The sequence below is a fragment of the Protopterus annectens genome, chromosome 12.part0 (genome assembly GCF_019279795.1).
Source record: "Protopterus annectens isolate FY-2018-M chromosome 12.part0, PAN1.0, whole genome shotgun sequence".
Lineage (NCBI taxonomy): Eukaryota > Metazoa > Chordata > Ceratodontiformes > Protopteridae > Protopterus > Protopterus annectens.
This window is the reverse complement of record NC_056746.1, coordinates 257,283,753-257,296,213: the sequence shown is the minus strand read 5'-3', so window position 1 is coordinate 257,296,213 and position 12,461 is coordinate 257,283,753. Positions and strand designations below refer to the sequence as shown.

General features: G+C 37.5%; 1 protein-coding gene across 1 annotated transcript in view; it reads right to left on the bottom strand.

Annotated features, from left to right (window-relative positions):
- NLRC3 (NLR family CARD domain containing 3) overlaps positions 1–12,461 on the bottom strand; it is a 778,434-nt gene that overhangs the window by 140,656 nt on the left and 625,317 nt on the right. Inside the window, exon 14 of the mRNA XM_044089322.1 lies at positions 12,284–12,367. Coding sequence (XP_043945257.1) covers positions 12,284–12,367 — 84 coding nt within the window. The remainder of the gene's footprint in view (positions 1–12,283; positions 12,368–12,461) is intronic.

Genomic DNA, 12,461 nt, shown 5'->3' with positions numbered 1-12,461 from the left:
TCTGCACTATTTGAATTTATTACATACCTTAACATGACCACAGATTTTTTTGAAATTTACTCATATAATATTGTATGAGAGATTACACTATTTGGATGTATTAATAGAGAAGGAGTTTGAGACAAAAGGGTTTAAATGTAGAATTTATAGGAAAGAGACATTTTCTAACTCCTATTTAGTTTTTACTAGTGCCCACCCATTTAGTCAAAAGAAGGGAATAGTCAAAGGACAATACATAAAATGTTGTAGGATGACTTCATGTGACAGTGGCTATTTGGAGGAAAGTAACAAATTAAAGAAAATTTTTTTGGATAGAAATTATCCCTTAGCTTTGATAGAGGAAGTAGAGAAAGAAGTATTTAGTGAAAGGAGGAGTAGATTTAGTCCAATTCTAGGAGCACCGGAGGGGATTAACGTTCAGGTTAAGGAAAGAATAGAGGACATACAGTGGAATAAGAATTTTGTGTTAAATTTCAGTAGTAATGTCAATAATATCAAGGACGTTATACTGAAGAATCGGGAAAAGTTTGGAAAATTTTCAGATTTGGACAAATTTTTAATGATCCTTTAAAATTTACATACAGGAAGGGTAAAAATATAAAAAATATGTTGGAAAACGGGGTCAACAAGCAAAGTAAGCAAAGGAAAGACACATATAAATGTGGTTCCTGTGCCCAATGCTCTTATGTTTTGGTTGGTAACAAGGTTAATTCAAAGGTTAGAAAGATAGGTATCGAGACCAATGTACACTGCAACTGTGAATCGGTGGGGTGATATACGTGGCTATATGTAAATCTTGTGGTTGTTTCTACATAGGTAAGACCCACAGGAAATTTAAAAGGAGAATTTACGAGCATTTAAATGATGTTAGGAAGCAGGATTATAATAACGCCCTTTACAAACACATTATAGAATGTAAAGAAGCATGCTTTGGTTTCTTTGTTATAGAGAAAGTTGATATAGACCCACGGGGAGGGCCTTGGGAGACTATTATCGAATTTAGAGAATTATTTTGGCAGTAAAAACTAGAGGCAAACAGGCATCCTGGTCTGAATGACCACATCTCCCTGGTCCCCGTCTTGAGCCAAACTGTAAATGGATTTTTGGTTGGTTTTGTTTTGACACACACATTTATTGTACAAATCCAACTTATGTACATTCATTTTTTATTCATTTTTAAAATGAATTGGTACATAATCTGGGTGTATGTTTGATTATGGAAAAATGTATTGCTCATATGACCAAGGGAACTAGTCTTTGGTTATAAATAGTTAGGTTACTAGGAATTAATATAGCTGGTTTACCACTAGATGGTGTTGTAACATATATTTTGTAAAACTCATGTTGTAGGTAGAATACATACTGTTGTTATATCTTTCGGCTTTTCCCGGTTAGGGGTCGCCACAGCGGAACTCCGGTCCACTAATGATTGGCAGTAGATTTTTACGTACTGACTTGCCAGGCCTGACACACAACCTTCAATGAAGGTACGCCCATTCACGCATGTCTCCACACAGAAGACGCTTTAGCTGAGAATCGAACAGGATGTCTTACTATGAAGTGACAACGCTACCGCAGCACCACCACCGCAGCCATTCTGTATTCATTATATTTTACTTATTTTTTGTATTAATTATATTTAGAAGATGTTTTTAATAAGATGGTACATGTTCTTACAAAAACCTACACTCTTTAAAACATTTTTTATACATTATTTATAAATGTGGAGAAAGTAAATGGTAGGAAATAACACTGATATTAAGAATGTTTTTTGCTTGGGGATGAAATGGTTAAAAGGGTTATTTGTATTTGGATTAATTAATGAACTGTGTCTTAATTAGTATATAAGGAACACCTGATGGCTTACTTATATTTATGAGGAAGTTCTGACTCTACAGGATGAAAACGCAGTATTTGTATTTGTGGTGCATTAAAATAAAACTACTTTTTTCACTTTTGGAGCCATGGATACTATTCTCCTTGGAGTGCTTTGTTTGCTGGTTCGCAGTGACTGTTAGCTCTTTTACTCCATCTTCCTTTTGTTTTTTAATTTTTTTTAACCTCTCTTACAGAGGTTAGTGGTCTCCTTCTCAAGCCCAAAAAGAACAGTAGCAAGTCGTCAATTCTTAATGAATATAATTGCAAAACATTAAGTGCTTTCATCCATCACCACTGGATTCATCAAAATGTAAAATTACTTGGCCAACATTGGCTATATAAAACATGTTCAATAAAACAATTAAACAGTAAAGTGAAAACAATCAAATAAAATCATTAATTAAATATTAAAAACTATTCAATCCCTATAGTTCAAATAGAAAAACTAAATCCTAGATCCAAAATGAGAGCGGCTAAACTATGATGACCAAAATAAATATTTATTTAATTAAATATTCATTTAAATATAACTGTATATTATCTAGCTATCCCTGTTGTCTAGATTTTTTTGTACTTATTAGATGTTTTAACTAAGATTTAGTTTTCTATTTGAACTATAGGATTTGAATAGTTTTTAATATTTAATTAATAATTTTAAGTGTTTTCACTTAATTGTTTAATTGAACATGTTTTATATAACCAATGTTGGCTAACTGATTTTATTTTCTAATGAAGTCCAATGGTGGTGGACGAAAGCACTTATTGTTTTGCAGTTATATTCATTAAAAATTGGCGACTGAATTTTGCCACTGTTCCTTTTGGGCTTGAGAAGGAAACTATGTGAACCCCTGTAAGAGTGGTTATTAGATTTGGATTGGGTTGCACGGTAACTGCATATTTGAAATGGTTCTGAGATGATTTTTTTAACCTGCTCTGTACTCACTAGTCTCAGAATGTTTGACTCATGCTGACAGATGATTCAGATGCACTGCAAAAAAAATGAAAGTGCAGAAAACATCCCTGATGACTGCCCCTTGTACATGTAAAGTGCAACAAAAACCCTGCAAAAATCTTTACCCTAGTTTCAGAATTTTTATATACATTTAAAATCAGATTGACAAGTACACAAGAAAACTCCAGAGACAACAATGTTGTAATTAAATAAAACCATCCCAACCCTTCAAACACCATGCTTGCATCCGATTTCTTTTCAATTTTTGCAATCCATTTTGATATTTCAGTTTTTCAAGCTTTCACAATATTAGGAAAAAATTGTCTCCCCTTAGCAAAATCATTTGTAAATGTATTATTTGTAGGAGCCATCATGTCATACATGCTGCAAAACCTGACACAAACATGACTTCATGTTGAAACTGACTGGTATGGTGATGGCAGTGTCCTGCCCTTTTCCTTCATTTTGCAAAACCACAAACGACTGTTTCCCTAAGGGGAAGTAACTCCTCTTCCTGAATTACCTTATTAACCATTTTCATGCTGTCTTGGAACAAGTTTTTCCTTATACATTCTCCATACCTGTGTCAGATTACTATGATTATCTGGGGATTTCCTACCCACTTACTCTGCTATAACCTACATTCATTCCTCCTGAGTAATTAACCTTGTTAAATAAGTTTGTCTATTATGGTGTGATTTTATTCAACTGTTGTCCATTTAAATAATTTGGCTCTTTTTTCATACTGTCCCCAGTATGTTTCTGCCTTATACTGGTGCTATTCCCTGAAGATTTTAGCAATCAGCAATGATCTTAAGATATTTTTTGAAATGGCCAACTTATACAAACCACCATAATTCTGTTTACTTTGTATTGCCTTAAAGGAATTTTCATTGTTGTCTGATATTCTGCAGAGTTAGAAAGTGCTTCTCTCTGAAACTTCACTGCAGAACTACAATTTCTTATCAATCAAATTTTCCAAGAAGTCCTCTCTAACATTTTGCCTCCTGCTTTAACTCACATTCCTTCACAAAATCTATATATAACACGCTTCACAATGGTAAATCTACACATACTTCTATCAGATAAACTGGAAATAAAACAGACAAAAATTGCTATCTTACCCCTACCAGTTTGGCTTCTGCCTTCACAGGGAGATAAACATCTTTGTTCCTATTCAAGACACCATATAAATACTATTAGAACCCAATTGTTAATAGCTTCTTAAAGACACACACACACACACACACACACACACACACACACACACACACACACACACACACACACACACGTGGTCTTTTGGAACGGCACATTGTAACCTGAATAACAAAGCCTATTATCATGTAATTTGTATTGCATACTGCCAAGTACCTCTAAATTTATACTTCATAGTATTATATAATTAATCCTGCTCCTAATTTATTTAATCCCATGCAAAATTCACCAAGCCTGGGTAGCTTTAATGAGGTTATTACAAACAAAATGAAATAGTCAAACCTGCCACCATTTTCTAGTAAGGCATGTGACAGAATGTATTTCTCATGTCATTAGGGTGCTCTTTTAGTCTTATCTTCACCACAGATTATCTTGTCCCGTGTACCATTTAGCTGGATTGCAGGCACATTTAGTAGCATATACTACTCTGCTGCTTTTAAAAAGAATATCCCTTATTCACCTTAACATTTTTACCATTTATTTTCTATGTGAGTTTTCAAAAGATAATGACACATGTTGCAGTCTCTGTATTTGCATACCTACATATGCACAGCTGTCTTTGATAACATTTCCCTGTATTCAAAGGTCTAGTAAAAGGAAATCCATGTTTATAAGGCAACCAATTTTTTGTGCAAAACATGATGAAAATGTTGGGCATTTAGAAACACAGTAGATGTTCATAACTTCTTGCTTATAACCTCTCTTACTTAACCTATGCCGAGTACCATTAGATATTTCTTTCAAATGACTATAATCTGTGGGATTATGCATCATTCGAATAAAAGGGGATATAAGTAAATGCAGTAGATGTAACTGCATGTAAAATCTTGTTATTCTGATGTTAGCCAATGTTTCTTTGTGAAATAACTTTGCATCATGTTACTCACACTACCATAAACTGTCAAATCCAAAAAATCAACAAGTTTACTCATGATTTTATACAAGAAATTGATACCATATAAATTGCCAACAAAGTTTTTAGCACAATTTTCTGCATGCACTTTACTTCACTTACAAAACAACACACATTTTGAGAAGTATGTGATTCATCATACATAACAACTTTTTTTTCAAATTCTAGCATAAAAATGTTAGCATATAATGGAACAGATAGGGGAACTATAGCAATTCCTTGTTTTTACAGAAACAACTTTTGCTAAAACTTAAGAATATTTGTATTTGACAAAAATGCAACAGACACTGAGCACAAAAGAGGAAGAGAGCCCTTTACCTAAAAATGTTACCACTGCCTTAAATCAAATACAAGTGGTACACTAGGATATCAATTTCTGCCATCTGTCATTATCCAAAAATGTTTCCTGCCATTGCAGATTTTGTACCCTTGAAACTACTTCACTTGATTTTTTTTATAAATATAACTCTGATTTATGAACAAAATGTTTTGAGATGCTAACAATATGCTTAGTGTTTTGTTGAAAAATATCTACTCTAGACACTATCGGCCTACCAGAATAATATTCCATGATCTTATGAATGTTTGGAATAGCATGAAGCACATCAACAGTAGAACATTTAATGTATATTTTGAGACATCTTCATTACTTAAGAAACCTAAAGATTCACCTCTTATCAGAAATTCAAACAAATGATTGTTATATTCCAATTTACAATTACTGTGTGCCCAGCTATATTCCTTTTCATTAATTACTTAACATTGTATAGTGCATACTGCTGTAACCTCTGTGGTTGTTAATAAGTATATACCTTCACAAAATCTACACTCACTCTACTCTTCTACTTGACACACAGAGCCTCTCTTCAGATACACTCTCTCTAATGTATAACGACAAATTTAATTTACTTTCATAATATCTCATGTGGAGGTCGATCACTTCTGAAGCAGTATCAGCATATCTAACTTCTATTCTACTAACTTGAAATTTGTTCATTTCAAGCTTTGAGTTATAAATTGAGCATATGTAAGTGCGAAAAGAACTACCCTTATGGTACACATGAGAACACTGTTTATCATAATGCAACTATTGTGTCATTATGTGACTCTGTATTTGTCACCATTAGCTTTGCTGATGTTATCTGGATTTCATCATTTCCAAAATGAAAGCCGCAAATAGGTTCATAGGTAGGTACTAGGCTATCAGCCCTGGGGCCTATATAAGCCTAGCCAAAAAGGTTCCCTGGCTTTCACCACCCAAGTAAACTATTTTCCTGTGCCCCTGTTGAGCAGTGCCACAGAAGTGATCCCCGGGGTGAATTTTCTATTTCCCATCCAGTCATCAAGATTTTTCTTAAAGAGGGCCAATGAGGAGCTTTGCTTGACATGAATGGGTAGTTTGTTCCAGAGAATGGGAAGTCTCTGGGACAGGAATCTATCCCTCCAGCATTTTCTGTTTATTGTGATGACAAGGTTTAGGTCCCTGGAGCATGTGGTACGGAGAGATTGGGATTTCTTTAAGTGTAATATGTCCAACAGCTCTGGGTTTGACATAGCTTTGTATGCTAGGCAGAGATCACCTCTGAGTAGGCCATATGAGACGGAGTAGAGCTGGAGTTTTTTGAGACGGTCTGCATATGGCATCTGTTTGAGGCTGGTAATCTTCTTAGTGAGGTATTTCTGTGGCCTTTCCAATTATTGTAGGTGTCTTGTGAGATACACGCCAAACAGGGCATTGTACTCTATAATACAGGATGAGTAGGGAGGAACAATGACCTCATTTTTTCTAGAGGAGAACTTTTTTGTGATGAGGTGTGACATGTAGAAGGATTTCCTGACTACTGTGGCTATGTGGTTATTAAAGGAGAGACTACTGTCCACCTGTGTCCCGAGGTCTCTTATCACACTTTCAGTGTTTAGTGAACTATCACCTATGTGGTAGTTCATGGGTACTGAGTGTTTCCCAAAGAGGATGACAGTGCACTTCTTGGCATTGAGCTTGAGGCCATGACTTTGATACCAATCATCTGTCTCTGTGAGGCCCTTTTGTAGAATGTCTACATCATTAGGTGATTCTATTATGGCTCCCAGTTTGCAGTCATCTGCAAACTTTGTTAGCCAAAGACCTTCTGTGTTGACCTGCACTTCAGAGAAGTAGATGCCGAACAGGAGAGGACCCAGGACCGAACCCTGTGGTACTCCACTCATCACTGGTCTGAAGTCGGACTTGGAGTTGGCTACTTTTACTGTGTGGGTTCTGTCAGTAAGCCAGTTAACCACCCATCTTGTGACATAGGGATTTATGCCCAGTTTAGTGAGTTTATCTGTAATTCCAGAGTGGGGGATGGTATTGAAAGCCTTGGCGAGGTCAAGATAGGCTGTGTGCACTACCTTGCCCTCGTCTATGACTCTGGTGACTGCTTCAAAGAAGTCAGTCAGGTTTAGTAGACATGATCTACCTTTTACAAACCCAAACTGAGTGGGGTCCAGGGTTTGGAGGTTACCTATGTCTTTGTTTATAAGCTCCAAAATGATACATTCCATGGCCTTGCAGACCAAGCTCGTCAGGCTAATGGGGCTGTACTTTACGGGGTTTGTGGTTGCACCCCCTGTGTGGAGTGGGAGAACTGTCACTATGCGCCATTCAGTAGGCACATAGCCTGAGGTGAGGCTATGATTGAACATGGTACTTAGGTGGGGTGCCAGTTCATTTTGTAGTTCGTGCAGTACGCAGCATGGGATGTTGTCTGGTCCCATGGATGCTGTGTTCTTGGCTTTGGAGAGTGCAGTCTTTACTTGTTCATCCATGATTACAGGGGCTTTGCATTCTTCCGGTATTAAGATGGGCCCTTTGGAGGGTGAGAGGGGGCTAAAGTTAGCAATGAACCTATCTGCCAGGATGTTGGCAATATCGGTTGGTTCTGTATATTTAGTGCCATTGTGCTGTAGCTCAAAGCAGATCTGAGTATTGCCATTGAGATTCTTGACATAGCTGTAGAACACTTTGTGGTTGTCTTCTGAATCAGTGGTGATTTTATTTTCATAACTGGCTTTGGAGGATTTTATGAGGGATATCAGCTTCTTGCTGAGGCTGACCAGGGAGTTCCTCCAGTCTTGGGATTTTACTCTTTTTTTTTTTTGCAACAGCTTCTTCCTTCTGTTGTTGAGTTTGTTTATGGCAGAGGACCACCAGATTGGCTTCCTTTTTTTGGGGGATAGCATGTTGGTTCTGTTGGGGATGGCACGATCCATGCACTCATGTATGTGCTTATACAGTGCATTTGTATAAGACTCACCAGTCGTATCTCTATTTTCCGTCTGCATAGCTGTCATGAAGTTTGTCACTTCTGTCTTAAGAAGCATGAAGCTGGCTTTGGAGTAGTTTTTGACAGTGGTTTCCTTAATGGGTGGTGGGAATGGGATATGGATGTCTAGGGTGATTAGCTTGTGGTCAGATCTGACCAGCGAGGAGTTGACCTCTGGCGTGGAACACCGGTTACCCATATTGGTAATGACCAGGTCCAGGATATTGCTGCCCCTGGTAGGAGTATGGACAAGCTGATCCATGGTGTTGGAATTTATGAATTCCAGAATACGTTGAGTGAATGAGTTTGTACATGAGTAGTTTTCCCAGTTGATGGTGGAGTAATTGAAATCACCCATAATTAAGGTATTGGATTGTACCTTAATGTTTTCCAGTATCTTCAGAAATGAAGAGTGGGAATCTTGGGGCATGATGAAGGGGGATTAGTGGTAGTTGCACTTGGATAATTTTGGATGCATTATGTTGAGCAACTAGCCTGGAGGTGTGGATTTCCTTAATGAATATGGACATGCCTCAGCCTTTAGTGTTTCGGTCCAGGTTAGGTGGCCGAAAGGTGTGGTATGAATTATAGCCTGGTAATGCAAGGGTGCTCTCTGAAGCCTTGAACCAGGTCTCTGTCACTGCACAGATGTTGATGTTCTCCATTTTAAGGAGTGCCTCGAGTGAGTGCATTTTGAGGTTTAGACTTCTAGCATTGAGTAGCATTACCTTCAGAGTTTGCTTGCTTGTACCTGTTACGGTGGTGAATTTGGAATTTGAACCTTGCCTAAAAAGGAACTGTAGGGGTGGCAAGAGCCTTAACCAGTATGCAGAATCCTAGGGGTGACAGGCGCAGGCCATCTCTGGTAAAGCATTGTGGTCTGTCGACCATGTCATCCCAGGCAGACAAATACTGGATCCCCTTAGAATGACACCAGAAGCTTAGCCAATTGTTGAAGTCAATCATTTTGTCCTTGTACTGTGGTATCATTCTGGGTGATGGCAGGATACTGCTCAGGGCTAGGGTCATACCTGCCTGGACTACAAGATCCAAGAGCTCCTCCATGTCTCTTTTCATGTAGTACAGGGAGGTAGGTTTCAGGTCATTCACACCAACATGGACAATGACAGAGTCATATTTGTACTTGTTGTGGAGTGACCTGAGTGCATGCATTATGTGGCGGATCCTGGCACCCGACAGGCAGCTGACATTTACTTTCTCCTTGTTTAGCCTGGTGAGTGGGACATCAGTGTGCCTGACTATAGAGTCACCTATGACTAGTGTGTTGGGAACGTTGTTTTGCCTTATGGGCTGAGGTTGAGTGGCACACTGATTTTGTAGACTGTGTGTCATTTTGGTAGTGCTGGGGGTGCTGGTTGTCTGCGTTTCAGCTTGGGAGGTCTCTGTTGCTTGGGCAGATTTTTATTGAAAGCCTATGTGAATGTGGGTGTGTGCTTTGTGTTTCTATGTGTGAGTTTTGGTAGTGTGGGTTTTGAAGGACTATGTGTTGAGTGCGGTGTGGTGCAGGTGTTAACCTTCTCCTTTTGACTGTTTAGTCCAGTCTTGGCTGGAGAGAGCTTGGCTTCTAGTTTGGCTATATAAGTGCATCTTTTACAGGTTGTAGTATTGGGTGGTAGGAGGAGATGGTTGTCAGTGTACATGAGGCAATTGCTACATTGATAGAAATAAAAAACTGCTTAAAGGCTGAAAACTCAAATGACAAACTGGCACTTTAGTGTTAAATCTGTTTAATCACCGCTTTCTTCCAACCAGACGTCATCAGAAATACAAAATGTAGAAATGCCTTGTATAGACATAGTGTTGTATGTAGTAATTTAAAAAATATATATATTTTCTGTTTTGGAACAGGGACACTTAAGCCTAATAGGGGGTAGTTTCATGAATTATTTGGAACAGAGAAAGACTAGATGGCAGATAAAGTTGAATTCAGATGTGCCCCCAGGATTAAATGATGCCATCAACATCAAATGTTTTTTAAAGGAACGTAGGGCGTATGCTAAGATTGTCAAATAAGCAGGAGTATTCCTGCTCTTGTTCTATTTTTATACTGTTTTTTTTTTTAAATAAATTGATTTAATGATTGTTGCTTTAACAAGATGTAATTAAACAATTGATGTATTTAGTATTTATATGGCTTGAAACTCATAAAGTTTTGTATTTCTGATGAAGTCTGGTTGGACAAAAGCAGTGATTAAACAGATTTTACGCTAAAGTGCCGGTTTGTCATTTGAGTTTTCAGCCTTTAAGCAGTTTTTTATTTCTATTAGTTTTTGTATTTCATTTGGTTACCAATTGCTACATTGCCCCAAGATGCCCAGATTCATCAGGTGGACAGGAAAAAACACCGGGAGCTGACCCATGGACATGCCTGGATAGGTGCTTATTTATTTAAGTACTAAGAACTGTTTTCCTCTTGACAAGTGAGGAAAGTTGAGTGCTGTAGTAATTTGTAGTTTATTTAGTGCTTACAACGAGTTCTGAGCAAGTGCTGAGCACAAGGAAAGAGTTTTGAGTGCTGAAACTAAAAAAAACTGGCTAGTTCTAGCTAAAACTAGCTAGTTTTAGCACCAATCCCAAGAAGAGAAGCAGACCATGGCCTGTTTGGTGAGCCACAGTCTTGTCCCAGATGATGCAAGGCTCTGCATGCTTGTAGCCCTTTTCTGGTAGATGCCTTAAATAGCAACCAGACCTATCAGGTATGTTAAGCACAGACACTCGCTCTCCAACCAGAAAGAGTCAGGAATTAATGCACTCAGCTCCTACTCTCACCAGGATCAGAATATAAGCACAGATTCTAAGCTGTCACCTGTAAAGCAGTTATTAAGCTTTCTGGTGATCAGCAGTCGCCAGGAAATAATGTAACTGCGCTCCTTCTCTCACCAGGAGAAAACAGAAGCACTAATCTTAAGATGACTACTGAGAGGCAGAATGTGGGCTCTACAATAACTGGTGGTCTTGCAATACATGCTTAAAGGTAAGAGGAAAAATGAAAAAATAAATCTGGAAGTTATGCCCTGGTAGTTTGATTCCTTTGATCTATGAAGAAGGAAATAATCTTTATTTTTGCTATAAATAGTAAAGCACACCCCCACATACAATTTACTGTTTTCTATCTTTTAATAGTACTCTGTTTTAAATTCATTGTTAATTGTATTTCACATTTCTAATACCTAGGCCTCAGATTTCTGTTGTCCACACACTTAAAATACACTAACATTACAAAATATTTCACATTGTTCTCAACTGCTGTCAGCATTCAGTCAAAAGGAGTAATGAGGTAGTATGACATTGGTTCTGCCACCAAAACACCAGTACGTATTCTAGATAACATTTTTTGTAGCTTCCCTTCAAGGGTATCTTACAGCTACTGACTACTGCAGCCTCGATATTATTGGGTTAAGGGCTCAAGGACTTATGTTCTGTACACACCATTTATTTGTCATATAAAGTGAAATCATGCAGACAAATAAGACAGTGGCTATTTTGTTTAAAGCACTGTTAACCTTTAGAGTGGTTGATGTGCTTTAATAAAGCCCATATAAGTGAAGCTTAAGATGTAGGTATAATAACTTAGCAGCCCTGAGAAACTAAAGGTTGACTTGTGTTGTTGAGAATGTAATATAAGCAAGTGTTTCCTATTGTTTGAAGTACAAGGACATTAGAAGTCAGATTATGTAAATAAAAATAAATAACCAACCTTGCTTATGTCTTTACATTGAATAGACGGCTGAATTTACTTTTAGCTACTCATACATTTTAAAATTCTTGTCTTGGTTTTATGTACAAAGATATAACAGTGTATATGATATGCAAAATTAATATATCAAACTGATTGCTGAGGACAATTTCTGTAGGTTATGTTGTTTTCTGTATTATAATTCGTTGCACAACTTCATTCCCCTGTGCATGTCACTGTTACAGCTGTGTGCATTGTTAACAGATAAGATTCTACACTTAGATTTCATTTTCTACGGTGTTTCTGAGCAGGGGACTTACTCAAGGATGGTAAGGCTCGTGTTGAACTGTAATGCTTGGGCAAGTGCTTTGGCAGCTTTCGAACTGATAAAGTTCCACTGGAGACTAGAAAAGAAATAAAAGTGAATCAAAGATCATTTCTTGAATTTGAATACTTGTACTGTCTTAAACAAATTTACACAATCTTCATTTTTACCAG